We start from the raw sequence: 16,724 nt of genomic DNA on the forward strand, positions 1-16,724 counted from the left end.
ACGACTTGACGTGGTTATGAAGGAATTACAGCAGACAGACAGGTATGCTCAAATATATTTTATTAAAAAAAGTAAAATGCTATAAATTTTTTTTTTTTTAAATCCCTACTAAGTGACACTTGAAGGCTATTTAATTAGCTTACATCTCAAGAGATAAGGGTCCCATGTTTCTGCTGAACAATCTTATCAAATCCAGCATTCTAGAACTCAATTACACAGTGGATCCGGGTTCAGAACGCTCCGGCATAGCCAGGATCAGACAAACAACAAAGGGAGGGGCAGACTCAGACCTGGGCTCCATTTATAATTAGATAAAGCAGACGCTTTTATCCAAAGACTGGGGGGTGGACTATGCATCAATAACCGCTGCTGCAGCAGAGTCCCTTCCAATAGGACCTCGTTGGTTTTACATCTCGTCCGAAGGACGTTAACTGGGTCTCGCACACAGTGAGTCAGTGGCTGAACTGGGATTTGAACCCGGAACCTCTTAGTAACAAGCCCCTTTTCTTTAACCACTGGACCAGCCAGCCTTACAATTAGAATGCTATTACACTAAAATTAGTTCCACTAAAAAAATAAAGTCACGTAAACAGCTCCACACATTAATGTGTTTACTGTGTTTATTCTACCAAGCAGTGATCACAGGTACACATACAGAAACACACTATACACTGTTATCACACACATGGGGGAGGGGGTCACAAAGTGGTTGAAAATACATGAATGTTCGCTCAGTGTAAAACATGGGGCTGTGAATGATTCAGCTTCCAAAGGTGTGTAATTCAACTGGAATTGATCAATTATACGGCAACTACAATTCAGCAGGTGTGTTAAGGTTCACCTACAATGTCATTGGCAATACAAATGACAATTCCAGTGCGACTGACCCCCTGATCGCACATATTCTGCACCTCCCTTGGCTGTATGCAAGAGGTCTCCAGTATCCAGTTTTGAAACATGTTTTTGCAAACCTGCATTTTCATTTCGAAACAGGACGCCTGTTACCTCTTCAGATTAGGGGAACTTTCAGTTTTCTCTGCCCTTTCACAGGAAGTGTCTTCTAGGTCAAAGCATGTTACTGGCTGAAAGCATCAGGAAGCAGCTGATTGGCTATTGACAGGAAAGAAGCCACTGAAGGGGAGGGGATAAATTTCACTCTCCAGGTCAGGGGTCTCCAATATCCAGATGTCATGTTTTATAATAAAAATACGTCTTTACAACATCGTGTGTTTCTTTCAAAACTGCACACGAGACCTACAGTAGAGAGCGAATGGAAGTACACAACAGATTAATATAATTATTTTGTTAGCTACTTAAGCAGGCGTATACAGGCACACAGTTAACAGAAGCATTGATCCTTGTAAATCACACCCTATACAGACTAGTACTGGGGGGAAAAACGACCATGCCTGTACATGACGTAATTTATAAATGACTGGTTTGAAAATGTTATCTTTTTTTTTTTTTGTAACATGGTACAAATTAGACTAATTCAAACTGAAAGAATTTGATAGAAATGTGCATCCCAGCAGTAATATTGGGGCTCAATGAGAGACTGTAATCACTGCATATTCAATTCGCACAGCTGCGTCTATGGATAGGCAATAACAAAAACATTAAGGACCAATATGAAGCAGTGCGGAGTCGAGGAGGCGTTTGCGCTGGCGTTTCATGAAGGACAGGGTGCTGGAGTGGAGAGTGTAGGGGTGGGGTGAGAGGCTGAGGGCAGCGAGGCGCCTCACAGGGACTTGCGCTGGCGTTTCATGAAGGACAGGGTGCTGGAGTGGAGAGTGTAGGGGTGGGGTGAGAGGCTGAGGGCAGCGAGGCACCTCACGGACTCACGCTGGCGCTGCATGAAGGACAGGGTGCTGGAGTGGAGAGTGTAGGGGTGGGGTGAGAGAGAGGCTGAGGGCAGCGAGGCGCCTCACAGGGACTCGTGCTGGTGTTTCATGAAGCACAGGGTGCTGGAGTAGAGAGTGTAGGGGTGGGGTGAGAGAGAGGCTGAGGGCAGCGAGGCGCCTCACAGGGACTCGTACTGGTGTTTCATGAAGCACAGGGTGCTGGAGTAGAGAGTGTAGGGGTGGGGTGAGAGAGAGGCTGAGGGCAGCGAGGCGCCTCACAGGGACTCGTGCTGGTGTTTCATGAAGGACAGGGTGCTGGAGTAGAGTGTAGGGGTGGGGTGAGAGAGAGGCTGAGGGCAGCGAGGCGCCTCACAGGGACTCGTGCTGGTGTTTTATGAAGGACAGGGTGCTGGAGTGGAGAGTGTAGGGGTGGGGTGAGAGAGGGGCTGAGGGCAGCGAGGCGCCTCACAGGGACTTGCGCTGGCGTTTCATGAAGCACAGGGTGCAGGAGTGGAGAGTGTAAGGGTGGGGTGAGAGAGAGGCTGAGGGCAGCGAGGCACCTCACAGGGACTTGCGCTGGCGCTTCATGAAGGACAGGGTGTAGTCTCCAGATGGGGCCGGTTTCTGCCTCTTCATCTGCACCTGGGACTGGGCAGTGAGCTGCAACTTGATGGCGCTTGAGTTGATTTTGACGGCAGCGAGCAGCTCCTTCATCCCCTTCATCTTCTCGCTGTGGAAGGAGACGACGGGCCCAGGGGGAGGGGGAGGGGGAAGGGGAGAGGCTGGGCTGGGGGACCCTGCCTGGGACGCCCCTTCCCTCTCGCTGCCCCGGAGCCCCGGGACAGAGCGGCGCCTCTGGAGCGGCTCGGAGCCCGGCTTCTTGGGCAGGGCCAGCGGAGGCTCCTCCGGTTTGGATTCGCGCCGAGGCCCTCGTCTCCGCCCCTCACGCAGGTCCTCGCTCGATTGGTCATCGTCGTCTTGCGGGTCCGCCTCCTTGGTGATGATTGACACTTTCTGGCGCACCTGCAGAGAGAGATTTCAGAACAGATGGAATGTGGCGGAGTGTCTCAGCCCTTTATTATTTATTTGTGTATGATTTACATGTATATATGATGGTGAAAGCCATATTATTTTATAATTGCTTTATTGTTTGGCAAGGACGAGCGAGGTGCCGTCCGCCAGGTTATCTGTTGTTTTATATTATTTGTAAATACCTCGTGAGGATGCGTGACTGATCAACTACTGAGTATTTAACTAGCGGACAGTCACGCATCCTTATTAAACCCGTGCAAAATGTGACCGAGGGACAGAAGAACGAGACAGAGGGAGCGGAGAACGAGAGTGGAGAAAGGAGTAACAGAAACAGAAAGAGAACAACTGCTAAGCGTGCTGGCTTAAAACACCAGCACGATACTTGTTTGTCTGGCCAACGTGCCTTTTTGTTTAAAAGTGTTTCGTTTAAATCTTTTTTTTTGTTATTTAATAAAAACGCGGAGCGCCGTAGCGTCTCAGTTTTGCCCCGTCGTTCCTTGTTTTGGTTTGTGTTTCTGGTCTGACGTCACTCCTGCAAAGCCATCCTGTTCACATACACTTAAGAGGATCACATGCCAGTCTTCAAACTAACTCTGCTTGAACATCTCGTCAATACAGAGATCCTGTTTCACATCGAGAAAAAACAGTGAATTACTGAAAACAGGGACAGGTGTACAATTTACTGCACTCTGCAACCTGGCTGGTTTCTACAAAAAAATACAGCAAGATCTAAAGAGGTCTTCAAGACCAGTAGGTGATCGCTTCTTAAAGATTATAGCTTCTCTATTTTCTCACAGTAAAACCACATTTTTTCTCAATATTTCTGTTTTAGCCCGTGTTTTAATTGAATGGTTTAATTGTTAACGTGTCTGAATCGCTTTGTGATCCTTGTGACGAAAGGCGAAATTAAAATGTGAATTGCTGTTGTTCAAACAGGGGTGCTCGTCTACATTTGTAGTTTTTTTCTGTAACACTGTACCTGGGTAGGCAATCTGGCTTAAACATTAGTTTTAGGGGGGAAAACACAACTTGCGTTTGAGATGAGATTTGAAAATGGCCTTCATGAAAGACTCTAGATGATTTTTTTTTTTTTTTTATAAGCTAACTAGAATTTTAGGAGACAATTACAAAAAATGTTAGAAAAATGAACATAATTTAGATATTTTATTTAACATCATGTAATCAAAGAAACTACAAAATGATATCGCAAAAAAAAAGTCTACCGGAAGTCACAACAGCAGTATAGTATTTAATGTTAGATTTTGAAATGTCACATTTTTCAATTTGTCAGTTTTTATTAAGTCCATGGAAAACTACGAAGCGGTGTGTATTTCAATTATTATTATTATTATTATTATTTATTATTTATTATCCAGGGCGACTTTTACAATTGTTACAAGATATCACATTATTTTTACATACAATTACCCATTTATACAGTTGGGTTTTTACTGGAGCAATCTAGGTAAAGTATCTTGCTCAAGGGTACAGCAGCAATGTCCCCCACCTGGGATTGAACCCACGACCCTCCGGTCAAGAGTCCAGAGCCCTAACCACTACTCTACACTGCTGCCCATATGTTAACGTAACATTACTCAGCAGATTTCATTCGACTTTATGAAGCAAAATCAATTCATTTTATAGGACGATGCAAAACTGATGAAGTGTGACGTTACCTGTCCATCGAAGCGGCTCAGAGACTGCACCAGGTAAGTGGCCCAGCCCACATGCAGCACTGGGGTGGGGCTGCCCTCCTCCCACTTACAGATCCCATCGTAGAAGCGCAGCAGGTGAGCAAAGCACTCTGGGTCCTGCAGAGCGGACAGGGCTGCTGACTGAAGCTGGGAGTCCTGAGAGAGGAGAGGGAGACGGGCACAGGGCTGATAAAACACCTCAATTATGTTCATGTAGTTTGGTTTTTTTTTTAATTCTCTCTCAATCCCCAAATTCTAGGTGATGCAAAACTTTTGGCCATAGCTGTAAATAATTATATAATGTGTTTATTACTGGAAATAATTCACACAAAAAAAATATACAAACCCAAGATTGGGCCCAGACGACTGTTCTCTTTACATGCGTGTTGCTATCTAATCTTTATCATGGCGTGAATCTCGCCCTGCTGCACACAGTCCTGGGGCTCAAAACTACCTTCCATTGAGTATATTTCTTTTCATTAGGAGTCTAATGTTAAATAAATTGTTCCTCCCTTCTTTATAGCTGCATGAATAACTCCCATCAGTAAACCTGCAGGCTCACCAGTGAGACCTATTCATGCTGTGGTAAGAATCAGAGTGGATTTAGCAGGGGTCTGACGGCTTAACCTCCTGGCACCTGGTCATTTCATAAATAGCCCTAAAAAAACAGGGGATTTGTAAAGCTGTGTGCGTGCCAGGGAGCCCTGTATCTGTACCTGCACGATCCTCTGTGCCAGGGAGCCCTGTATCTGTACCTGCGCGCTCCTCTGTGCCAGGGAGCCCTGTATCTGTACCTGCACGCTCCTCTGTGCCAGGGAGCCCTGTATCTGTACCTGCACGCTCCTCTGTGCCAGGGAGCCCTGTATCTGTACCTGCACCCCTGTGCGTTCTTCTGTGCCAGGGAGCCCTGTATCTGTACCTGCACGCTCCTCTGTGCCAGGGAGCCCTGTATCTGTACCTGCGCCCCTGTGCCCTCCTCTGTGCCAGGGAGCCCTGTATCTGTACCTGCGCCGCTATGCCCTCCTCTGTGCCAGGGAGCCCTGTATCTGTACCTGCGCCCCTGTGCCCTCCTCTGTGCCAGGGAGCCCTGTATCTGTACCTGCACCCCTGTGCGTTCTTCTGTGCCAGGGAGCCCTGTATCTGTACCTGCACGCTCCTCTGTGCCAGGGAGCCCTGTATCTGTACCTGCACCCCTGTCCGGTCCTCTGTGCCAGGGAGCCCTGTATCTGTACCTGCGCCCTGGTGCCCTCCTCTGTGCCAGGGAGCCCTGTATCTGTACCTGCGCCCCTGTGCCCTCCTCTGTGCCAGGGAGCCCTGTATCTGTACCTGCGCCCCTGTGCCCTCCTCTGTGCCAGGGAGCCCTGTATCTGTACCTGCGCCCTCCTCTGTGCCAGGGAGCCCTGTATCTGTACCTGCGCCCTCCTCTGTGCCAGGGAGCCCTGTATTTGTACCTGCGCCCCTGTGCGCTCCTCTGTGCCAGGGAGCCCTGTATCTGTACCTGCGCCCCTGTGCCCTCCTCTGTGCCAGGGAGCCCTGTATCTGTACCTGCGCCGCTATGCCCTCCTCTGTGCCAGGGAGCCCTGTATCTGTACCTGCGCCCCTGTGCCCTCCTCTGTGCCAGGGAGCCCTGTATCTGTACCTGCGCCCCTGTGCCCTCCTCTGTGCCAGGGAGCCCTGTATCTGTACCTGCGCCGCTGTGCCCTCCTCTGTGCCAGGGAGCCCTGTATCTGTACCTGCGCCCCTGTGCGCTCCTCTGTGCCAGGGAGCCCTGTATCTGTACCTGCGCCGCTATGCCCTCCTCTGTGTCAGGGAGCCCTGTATCTGTACCTGCGCCCCTGTGCGCTCCTCTGTGCCAGGGAGCCCTGTATCTGTACCTGCGCCGCTGTGCCCTCCTCTGTGCCAGGGAGCCCTGTATCTGTACCTGCGCCCCTGTGCCCTCCTCTGTGCCAGGGAGCCCTGTATCTGTACCTGCACCCCTGTGCGCTCCTCTGTGCCAGGGAGCCCTGTATCTGTACCTGCACCCCTGTGCGCTCTTCTGTGCCAGGGAGCCCTGTATCTGTACCTGCACGCTCCTCTGTGCCAGGGAGCCCTGTATCTGTACCTGCACCCCTGTCCGCTCCTCTGTGCCAGGGAGCCCTGTATCTGTACCTGCATGCTCCTCTGTGCCAGGGAGCCCTGTATCTGTACCTGCGCCCCTGTGCCCTCCTCTGTGCCAGGGAGCCCTGTATCTGTACCTGCGCCCCTGTGCCCTCCTCTGTGCCAGGGAGCCCTGTATCTGTACCTGCGCCCTCCTCTGTGCCAGGGAGCCCTGTATTTGTACCTGCGCCCCTGTGCGCTCCTCTGTGCCAGGGAGCCCTGTATCTGTACCTGCGCCCCTGTGCCCTCCTCTGTGCCAGGGAGCCCTGTATCTGTACCTGCGCCGCTGTGCCCTCCTCTGTGCCAGGGAGCCCTGTATCTGTACCTGCGCCCCTGTGCGCTCCTCTGTGCCAGGGAGCCCTGTATCTGTACCTGCGCCGCTATGCCCTCCTCTGTGTCAGGGAGCCCTGTATCTGTACCTGCGCCCCTGTGCGCTCCTCTGTGCCAGGGAGCCCTGTATCTGTACCTGCGCCGCTGTGCCCTCCTCTGTGCCAGGGAGCCCTGTATCTGTACCTGCGCCCCTGTGCCCTCCTCTGTGCCAGGGAGCCCTGTATCTGTACCTGCGCCCCTGTGCGCTCCTCTGTGCCAGGGAGCCCTGTATCTGTACCTGCGCCCCTGTGCCCTCCTCTGTGCCAGGGAGCCCTGTATCTGTACCTGCGCCCCTGTGCGCTCCTCTGTGCCAGGGAGCCCTGTATCTGTACCTGCGCCCCTGTGCGCTCCTCTGTGCTCTCAGCCGTGCTCGCCGTCTCTTTCAGCAGGGTGGGGATGACATCATTGGCAACGTCGAAGAACTCCTTGTAGATTTCTTCATCTTCCCGGAAGTAATTGTAGCTGTAAAACAATACAATACAATACAATACAATACAATACAATACAATACAATACAAGTCAGGCTTGAGGCTCTTCTGGAAGAGATGGCTTTGTAACAATGATCTGATAGATTCTATGTTTTATTTTTATTTATTTTTATATAAATTATTCATTATTAACTTTAAATAGTTAATGATAGATAGATAGATAGATACATAGAGAGATCGAGAGATAGATAGGATATTAGTTTAAACGGAATAGAGTGGACAGTACTCACTCCTGCATGACCATGGCTGCCTCTGCCCAGGCTCCCAGTGCGTCCCGCACCTCTCCATGCCGGTAGTGATACCCAGCCAGGAACATGTAGGGGTAGATGTGCTCATTGTTATAGAACTGCTTTGCAGAGTGGATCGCCTGAGAGAGAGAGAGAGAGAGAGAGAGAGAGAGAGAGAGAGAGAGAGAGAGAGAGAGAGAGAGAGAGAGAGAGAGAGAGAGAGAGAGAGAGAGAGAGAGAGAGAGAGAGAGAGAGAGAGGAGAGAGAGAGAGAGAGAGAGAGAGAGAGAGAGAGAGAGAGAGAGAGAGAGAGAGAGAGATCCTGATAGGTAGTGAATCACATTTAACTGTGAAACCCTGAAACAATCACAGCATGGTATGACAAATACATGCTTAAATAAACTGTAATTGATCAATGCTATGGTATAATCACAATTACAACGACACAGGTGTGCCGAGGCTCAACTGCGATGACACTGGAATTGCAATTGATTACGAATTTCACAATTACAACTGGAATCGACCCCAGGCCTGTTGAAAGGAGTTGGTAATAATTCCCACCTTCTCGAGGATGGACAGTGGGCTGGCTCTCCCAGGAATAGGGTCCAAATCCTCCAGGTCAGCGAGGGAGCCCAGAGCCATCGGGTACCTGCAACACAGAAACTGGATAAGAGGGGCAGCGACACACTGCAACACAGAGACTGGATAAGAGGGGCAGCTACACACACACACACACACACACACACACACACAGCAACACAGAGACTGGATAAGAGAGGCAGCGACACACACACACACACACTGCAACACAGAGACTGGATTATTATTATTATTATTATTATTATTATTTATTTCTTAGCAGACGCCCTTATCCAGGGCGACTTACAATTGTTACAAGATATCACATTATACATTATTTCACATTATACAGATATCACATTATTTTTACATACAATTACCCATTTATACAGTTGGGTTTTTACTGGAGCAATCTAGGTAAAGTACCTTGCTCAAGGGTACAACAGCAGTGTCCCCCACCTGGGATTGAACCCACAACCCTCCAGTCAAGAGTCCAGAGCCCTAACCACTACTCCACACTGCAGCGACACACACTGCAACACAGAGACTGGATAAGAGGGACAGCGACACACACACACACACACACACACACACACACTGCAACACAGAGACTGGATAAGAGGGGCAGCGACACACACACACACACACACACTGCAACACAGAGACTGGATAAGAGGGGCAGCGACACACACACACACACACACACACACACACACAGACACACACACTGCAACATAGAGACTGGATAAGAGGGACAGCGACACACACACACACACACTGCAACACAGAGACTGGATAAGAGGGGCAGCGACACACACACACACACACACACACACACACACACACACACACACACACACACACTGCAACACAGAGACTGGATAAGAGGGGCAGCGACACACACACACACACACACACTGCAACAAGAGACTGGATAAGAGGGGCAGCGACACACACACACACACACACACACACTGCAACACAGAGACTGGATAAGAGGGGCAGCGACACACACACACACACACACTGCAACACAGAGACTGGATAAGAGGGGCAGCGACACACACACACACACACACACACTGCAACACAGAGACTGGATAAGAGGGGCAGCGACACACACACACACACACACACACTGCAACACAGAGACTGGATAAGAGGGGCAGCGACACACACACACACACACACTGCAACACAGAGACTGGATAAGAGGGGCAGCGACACACTGCAACACACACACATACACACACACACACACACACACACACACTGCAACACAGAGACTGGATAAGAGGGGCTGCGACACACACACACCAAGTGTCCAAGTTTCAATGACTAACACTGACTCAGCGTCTCCCACGCAGATCTGCACTGCAGATGGCAGAAGGGAGATTAGAATGATTTGTCAGCATAGTAGCAGGGGGGGCAATATGACTCCCATTGCACTGCAGTTTGATCCATTCCTCCTTTATTAAGAGTTTAATAAGGCACACCTGAGACTGCTACCTACACGCTGTGGCTAATCAAGCTCGCAGTAAAACCAGGAGCGGGTGAAACTGCTGTGCAATAGCAGAGAGAGACCCAGCGACTGGGATCATGATCCACACACTTACTTCTCAAGATCTCCACGGTCGTACAGCAGCCACAGCAGCTTCTACAGGAGAGCAGCAGAGAGACAGAGAGAGAAAGAGAGAGAGAAAGATTTCATCAGCAGCTAAGTAATTGAGAGTTCAGTTGGAATGAAAACCAAAAGGACACAGGGGGTCCTGGGTTCGGGAAGCCCTGAGCCTAGACACTTCCTAATAAAGTGACCAGGCAGTGTACATAGCGGAATGGAAGTTTGACTGGCAGTGTATATAGTGGAATGGAAGTTTGACTGGCAGTGTATATAGCAGAATGGAAGTGACTGGATTGCTTTATGGGAGTGAGCTCCCAGCGCTGCAGGCTTGGCAGTGCACTCGGCTCCAGGGCTCTCACCTGCTGCAGCTGGAGCAGCTCTGTGCTGTCGGTATGCAGGTCAATGGAAGGGTTAATGGAGCACACCATGAACGCAACCTCCATGTTGCGACTGCATTTGAGATAGGAGCCCTTCAGGTACAGCCAGCTCTGGAGAGAGGGGGAGACAGCACAGAATATTACCTGAGATAGTGCAGGCACATACAAAGGGTCCTCATAATCTCACAGTACTGGAGAGGGTTTTTTTAATTGTATAGCCAAATGCAATCCTAAACTCCTATAGGGAGGGGTGTCTGTAAAAGTGTGCCGACTGACAGTGCAGGACTGAGAGCCTTGGGATACCAACCCCCCTGCACGACAACTCGCTTAAACTGGGGATAGCCTGCAACCACTTCTACTGCGCTTTCAACACCGTGGCACTCAGTCCACTCCTGTCCGGTCTTCCAAACCACATCCTGAATTTCAGAGTTGAGCCTTGTTGCGAGCAGGCAAGGTAGCTGGATGTGTGTAATACAGGCTGCAGTCACTACACTGTCTTTATAGAAGTAAGAGACGGCACCAGCCAGCGATCGGCCCCTTTGGAAACAAGTGGCCTTCTGTCTCCCTTCCAGTGCTCTGCTGTGCACGGACAGCGACACGCTGGGTGATGTAGCCTCCGCTGCAGACGTCTATGGGAGGCAACTAGAATGACAGAGCAGCTCCTGAACTCACAGCAAAAGCACAGATCGTGCCCAATGCAAACTTTATTATTTAAAATGACAATAATAATTCGGTCATTGCAATAAAACCACTTGGAAACTCAGGACGGGGTTGCGTGGCTCGTAGGGGTTTCATGATTGATTGCGTGTCGAGGAGCTCTCTAAAGGGAACGTATTGTTTTCTGGATGTGATAAATCACGTCGTATTAGTCGTATGTTTGCAACGCGATTCAAGACCAAAAGCACAGCAGCACAGCTCACTGTAGTTCACCAAGTGGCTCTTGAATGAAGGATAAGGGTGTTTCACAGTTCATTTGATTTTTTGTCGTTTTACAAAACAGCCCGTCATTAAAGGATAATTTGATCTTTTTGTGCATCAAACAAGCAGCCCATCAGGACCATCACATGTATCATGATGCATATCGTATCGTGTCCTGCATATCGTGATCCGCATCGGGACATGAGGGTATCAGTACATCCCTATATGGCTTGTGTGAGTTTCAAGCCTGGTCCTCCGTGACTCTGGCGCTGCCCTCCTCATCCTCTCTGTGACCCCAGTGCTGTCCCGCTCCCCTCCTCACCATCTCTGTGTGACCCCGGCGCTGCCCTCCTCACCCTCTCTGTGACCCCAGCGCTGCCCTCCTCACCCTCTCTGTGACTCCGGCGCTGCCCTCCTCACCCTCTCTGTGACCCCGGCGCTGCCCTGCTCCCCTCCTCACCCTCTCTGTGACTCTGGCACTGCCCTCCTCACCCTCTCTGTGACCCCGGCGCTGCCCTGCTCCCCTCCTCACCCTCTCTGTGACCCCGGCACTGCCCTCCTCACCCTCTCTGTGACCCCGGCTCTGCCCTGCTCCCCTCCTCACCCTCTCTGTGACCCCGGCGCTGACTGTCTGTCCTCTCCGGTCCTCGTTCCCTTTCCCGTGCCACGTCACCTCAGCCGTCTCCTCTCCGTTCTTTCCGAAGATCACCCAGGCGTGGTCCTCGGACAGGGCCAGGTGCACGTCACGCAGGCCCAGCGCCTGACAGGCCGCCACAACCGCGAAGGCCACGCCCGAGCTGTCCAGCTTAGTGCCTGACCACGAAAACCAACACAGCCATCAGGTGCCAAGTAGTGCTTTCAATGATATAGCACCATGCCATTTATTACAAGGATGGAAAGCAGCACCCATTCCAGGTTTTATTAAGAGCATGATTCGCCACAGTGTACAGGTAACAAGCTCATGCGTGTCTTAGTAAACTCTTAGTAAAACTAGGAATGGATCAAACTGCTATGCAACGGGAGTCTTATTTCCATCTCTGTATTGACACATATTAGCGATCTACTAAATTTAAACACCTTAGTTTCACAACAATTGGACAACGGGGTTATCCAGATAGATGCATAAGGCATGTCGTATGCAGACAGGCTAAAATAATTGAATCAATTCAGTCTTGAACAAAGAAGTCTACGCGGTGATCTGATTCAAGCATTCAAAATCCTAAAAGCTATAGACAATGTCGACCCAGGGGACTTTTTCAACCTGAAAAAAGAAACAAGGACCAGGGGGTCACAAATGTAGATTAGATAAAGGGGCACTCAGAACAGAAAATAGGAGGCACTTTTTTTACACAGAGAATTGTGAGGGTCTGGAACCAACTCCCCAATAATGTTGTTGAAGCTGACACCCTGGGATCCTTCAAGAAGCTGCTTGATGAGATTCTGGGATCAATAAGCTACTAACAACCAAACGAGCAAGATGGGCCTCCTCTCGTAAGTAAGCGACACACAGACATGTGGCTGAACAGACAGACAGACAGACAGACAGACACGCTTCCCTGACGCACACCCGCTGTCACCTGTGATGAGGCTGAAGAGGGACTGGATGTGCGCGCGGTCCTTGTGGTAGGAGCGGCTCAGGCTGTTCCAGATCACGTCCGACACCTTCTTCACAAGCTCCCGGCTGGAGGCCTCGGCGGGGCGCCGGTAGGCGGCAAGGTCCACGGCTCCGCGGATCTGCGAGGTGAAGCGCTCGTGCAGCGCCGCGATCAGGCCCAGCTCCACGGCGGGGAAGCAGGACGGCCCGGCGGGATCGCAGCCCGGCAGGGGCTCGAAGCGAACGCCCGGCACGTTCACGGGCACCACGCGGTTCACTGCCAGGAAGTGCTCCACGAAGCCCAGCACCAGGGACAGCAGGGCGAGGTCCGGCTCTCCCCTCTGCAGCTCAGCCTCGAACAGCCGCACCACCCCTTCGATCCCTCGCAGGGGGAACAGCTTCTTCTGGGCGGACTTCAGACCCATCCTGCCTCGCTGTGCTTCTCCTTCTGTGAAGACAGGGGCTGCTCTACCACTGCACCTGGGGGGGGCCAAAGGGGTCGGACAACGTTAACATAGTGAGAAAAAATATTTATTTACACCGAGAGAGCTACTTCACATTCGGTATACAGCCATGGACAAAAGTTGTGTCTGGGAACACAGTGGAGACACGAGAGGAGGAGACACTTCTTCACACAGAGAGTGGCGAGGGGATGGAATGGGTTACCTGGGTCATGTTGTTGAGGCAGAATCACTGGGATCCTTTAAGACCAGACTTGTTTTGAGATCAATCACCTACTTGGAGCTGGACCAGCGTTTGTAAACTTACGTATCTTTGTATAGGTGTTCAACAATATTTTAAAAAGTTGTTCAAAATACAATCTCTAATCCCCAGGTCCAATACCAGCCAATCATCTCTGATAGTAGTGTCACATGACAATAAGGATATAGAAGACCGTTAGGTCAGACAGACAGCCTATATGACACATTCAGATTCCTGCATTTCATCCAATTAATATAATATGTAGTCTATAGATATGCAACACAGTGTGTATGTGGATATGCGAATGTTAATGTCTACGATTACAGTAACATATTTAAGCTATGCTAGGATAATGAATACCGATATATTAATTACGTTTGAAGGCATATTAAATACGCAGACCTGCTAACTAAACAATCAGACTAATATACACCGTTTTATTTCATTAAGAAGGAACTAGAGGTTTGTTAATAATGTAAATTAGTACTTTTTTTTTTTTTTTACATCGTAGTCTTCCTAAGCGTCATGTTTACGTCCCGTGACAAAAACGTGCATTGCGATTGGGTTGCGTTGCGTTGTTGCTCTCTTGTTGTTGTCCACAAAAGTCCCCCGTGTGACCCAGGCCTTGAAAAAAGTCACATGGCCGCAACACTGGGACACGCATCAGCGTCCACCTCTCCCTGTGTCTCTATAATATTTACGCTTTAGCGTGGCTGTACGGTAGAGAGGCAGTTGTGCAGAAAAAAACACACTGAATTCAATGCAAAAAGCCTGACGTAGCAACACAACGAACTGACACTTCTTATAAGTAACTTCACAAACTGCATGTGCAGCCGCTGCCCGTGTGTTACAGTGTTGCTGTCCAATATCGCTACTCCTCAAAGAGTATTCGCATTTCCCTTCTCAGAAAGCGCATTCATGCCATCAAAAACAACCCCAGCGGCAGTTTTAATTATACTCAATAATATTAATGATTGTTAATTGATATTAATATTAACACTTACCCCCATAACGCCGCTACAGTCGTCTGAATGTCTAATTTGCCGCCAAAGTCTCACCAACAACTCACTCGCTGCACCAGCTTTACTGAGCCTTTTCACCTTTTGCCCGGCGGGCGCGGAACTCTGGGAGTTGTAGTCCGTCTTCTTGTTAATAGGCTTGGATTTATTCTACCGGATAGAGGCAACGGTCGGTTACATAAATGGTTTCATGAGATGTATTTGTTATATAACTCATTTCTACTGATTTTTTTTTTTACGCATTTTAAAGCGCTACCATTGTGCACAGTGCATTGTAAAGATGGCGGCATCGCCAGTGTTGTTTTTAATGCTGACCACAGCGCCCTCTTGTGGCGTGGGAACAAAAACGCATGGGTCTGTTAAACCACGCTGCCAAAAGTAAACTTCAATACTTGAAAAAAAAAAAAAATCCATCTGTTATACTATTGTTCTTAGGGTACGAATGTTAATGTTATATATTTGAGAATATGTTCGTATGATAAGATTGCAAAAAAAAAAAAGTTAACTTCAATATACAAGCCTCTCCAAAGTTGTGTGCACAAAACTGTTCAAATTGTCTTGCTGGTTCAAGAGCCACGTTTCCATCTGCCATTGATATGAAAACCAGTTCAAAATCAGACTCGTTCGTTTCCACCATAAGCAGATCTGAACCCCATCTGTCCACACTGATGGCGGAAGTGACCTAATAAAAATAGACTCTTATGCACCATGAAGCCAATGAAGCCAGTGTGTAAAACTCAATCCGTTCCGAAATCAAACTGGCGCAGGTTCCACCTACAATCTACAACCCAGACGCATGACACACAAGTCAAACCTGCATGTAGTCACATTTTTTCATAGAATTGTTATTTATGAGAATTCACCAACTTTCAATACTCCCCTGACAGTATAATATATTATTATTATTATTTATTTCTTAGCAGACGCCCTTATCCAGGGCGACTTACAATCGTAAGCAAATACATTTCAAGTGTTACAATACAAGTAATACAATAAGAGCAAATATATTCACAGCATACTTTTTTGGTTTATTTTTTCCTGCAGTCAGAGATTTAGCGTCCCACGTTAGATCACTTCTGCCATCAGTGTGAGAGATGGAGTTCTGACAGCCTGCAATCTGGGGCTGACAGACAGACAGACAGTCAGGCAGGCAGGCAGACACGCCGATAGAGTCACAATTGAAACGGATCTGCTGATGATGTAAATTAACATGAAGGCTGTGAATATATTATACTGTCAGGAAAACACTGGAGGCTGTTGAGTTCATTGATAAGCAGTATACATGTGATGTTTGACTGCAGATATAGCTTGCGACCGCAGCGACATTTTGATTCTGGGAACGAGATGAGATTGAGTTTACAGGCTGGTTTCACGGTGTAGATGGACATTCTCGTTAACAAAAAAATCAATTACAAATACCTCTTTTGTGCATTTTAAATAAAGTTTATTGATTGTGCACCACCCGTGTAGAAAATATTACAAAATCGACAGAAATCTATCGACATTTCTTCTCATGTTTTCAAAAATATATTGATATATTTATTGAAACCTACAAAAAAAAGTAAAAACGCAGTTTTTAACGCTGTAGCAATATCGATGTAGTCGTGGTGTTGTATCGAAATTATTCAGTCTGGTCGTGTTTGTCTACTTTTCAACAGGTATTAAAAATCAAAAAGATTGCTTTAGGAATGTTGTCAAAAAAAAAAAAAAAACAGTTTGCCAGCTTATTAAAACCAGCAACGCCCTGACCAGCCACACCAGTGCCGGCAAATCCTGTAATTACACCCGAGGCGAATAAATGCAATACCTTTAAAAAACACATCGAAAGAAAAATCCAATACTTTTGTCTACAACTTTTTTTTTTCTTTTCAGTGGTGCTTTTATATCTTCAATTAGGAAACAAGCAAATTTTAGTGCCGCTCAAATGTTGTGGGTCACGCCACTGCAGATAATTCCCACAGCTGCACCCCTGAGCCTCTGAATACATGAACACGGACCCGAAACTATCTCTGGGATCGTGTTTTTTCAAACACGTTGCACAGAAATGTCCAGTCACGCCTACTGTTGCAATCTTTCAATTAAAGACAAACTTCCAAACGACAGTGCCAAGATGCGTGACGCGTCTCTT

The 16,724-nt window shown here is 48.6% G+C and overlaps 1 protein-coding gene across 1 annotated transcript; it reads right to left on the bottom strand.

Moving 5' to 3' along the window:
- Nucleotides 1-602: 602 nt before the first annotated feature.
- LOC117398703 (menin) lies at nt 603-14,885 on the bottom strand. The gene is made up of 10 exons (XM_059015895.1): nt 14,582-14,885; nt 12,859-13,355; nt 11,886-12,094; nt 10,346-10,474; nt 9,982-10,022; nt 8,348-8,435; nt 7,791-7,927; nt 7,405-7,534; nt 4,550-4,723; nt 603-2,864 (listed from the first exon to the last, which is right to left on the bottom strand). The coding sequence occupies exons 2-10, from the start codon at nt 13,298-13,300 to the stop codon at nt 2,403-2,405; spliced, it is 1,812 nt and encodes a 603-aa protein (XP_058871878.1). The 5' UTR covers nt 13,301-13,355; nt 14,582-14,885; the 3' UTR covers nt 603-2,402.
- Between the last annotated feature and the right edge of the window lie 1,839 nt (nt 14,886-16,724).

Source organism: Acipenser ruthenus, chromosome 51 (assembly GCF_902713425.1).
Source record: "Acipenser ruthenus chromosome 51, fAciRut3.2 maternal haplotype, whole genome shotgun sequence".
NCBI lineage: Eukaryota > Metazoa > Chordata > Actinopteri > Acipenseriformes > Acipenseridae > Acipenser > Acipenser ruthenus.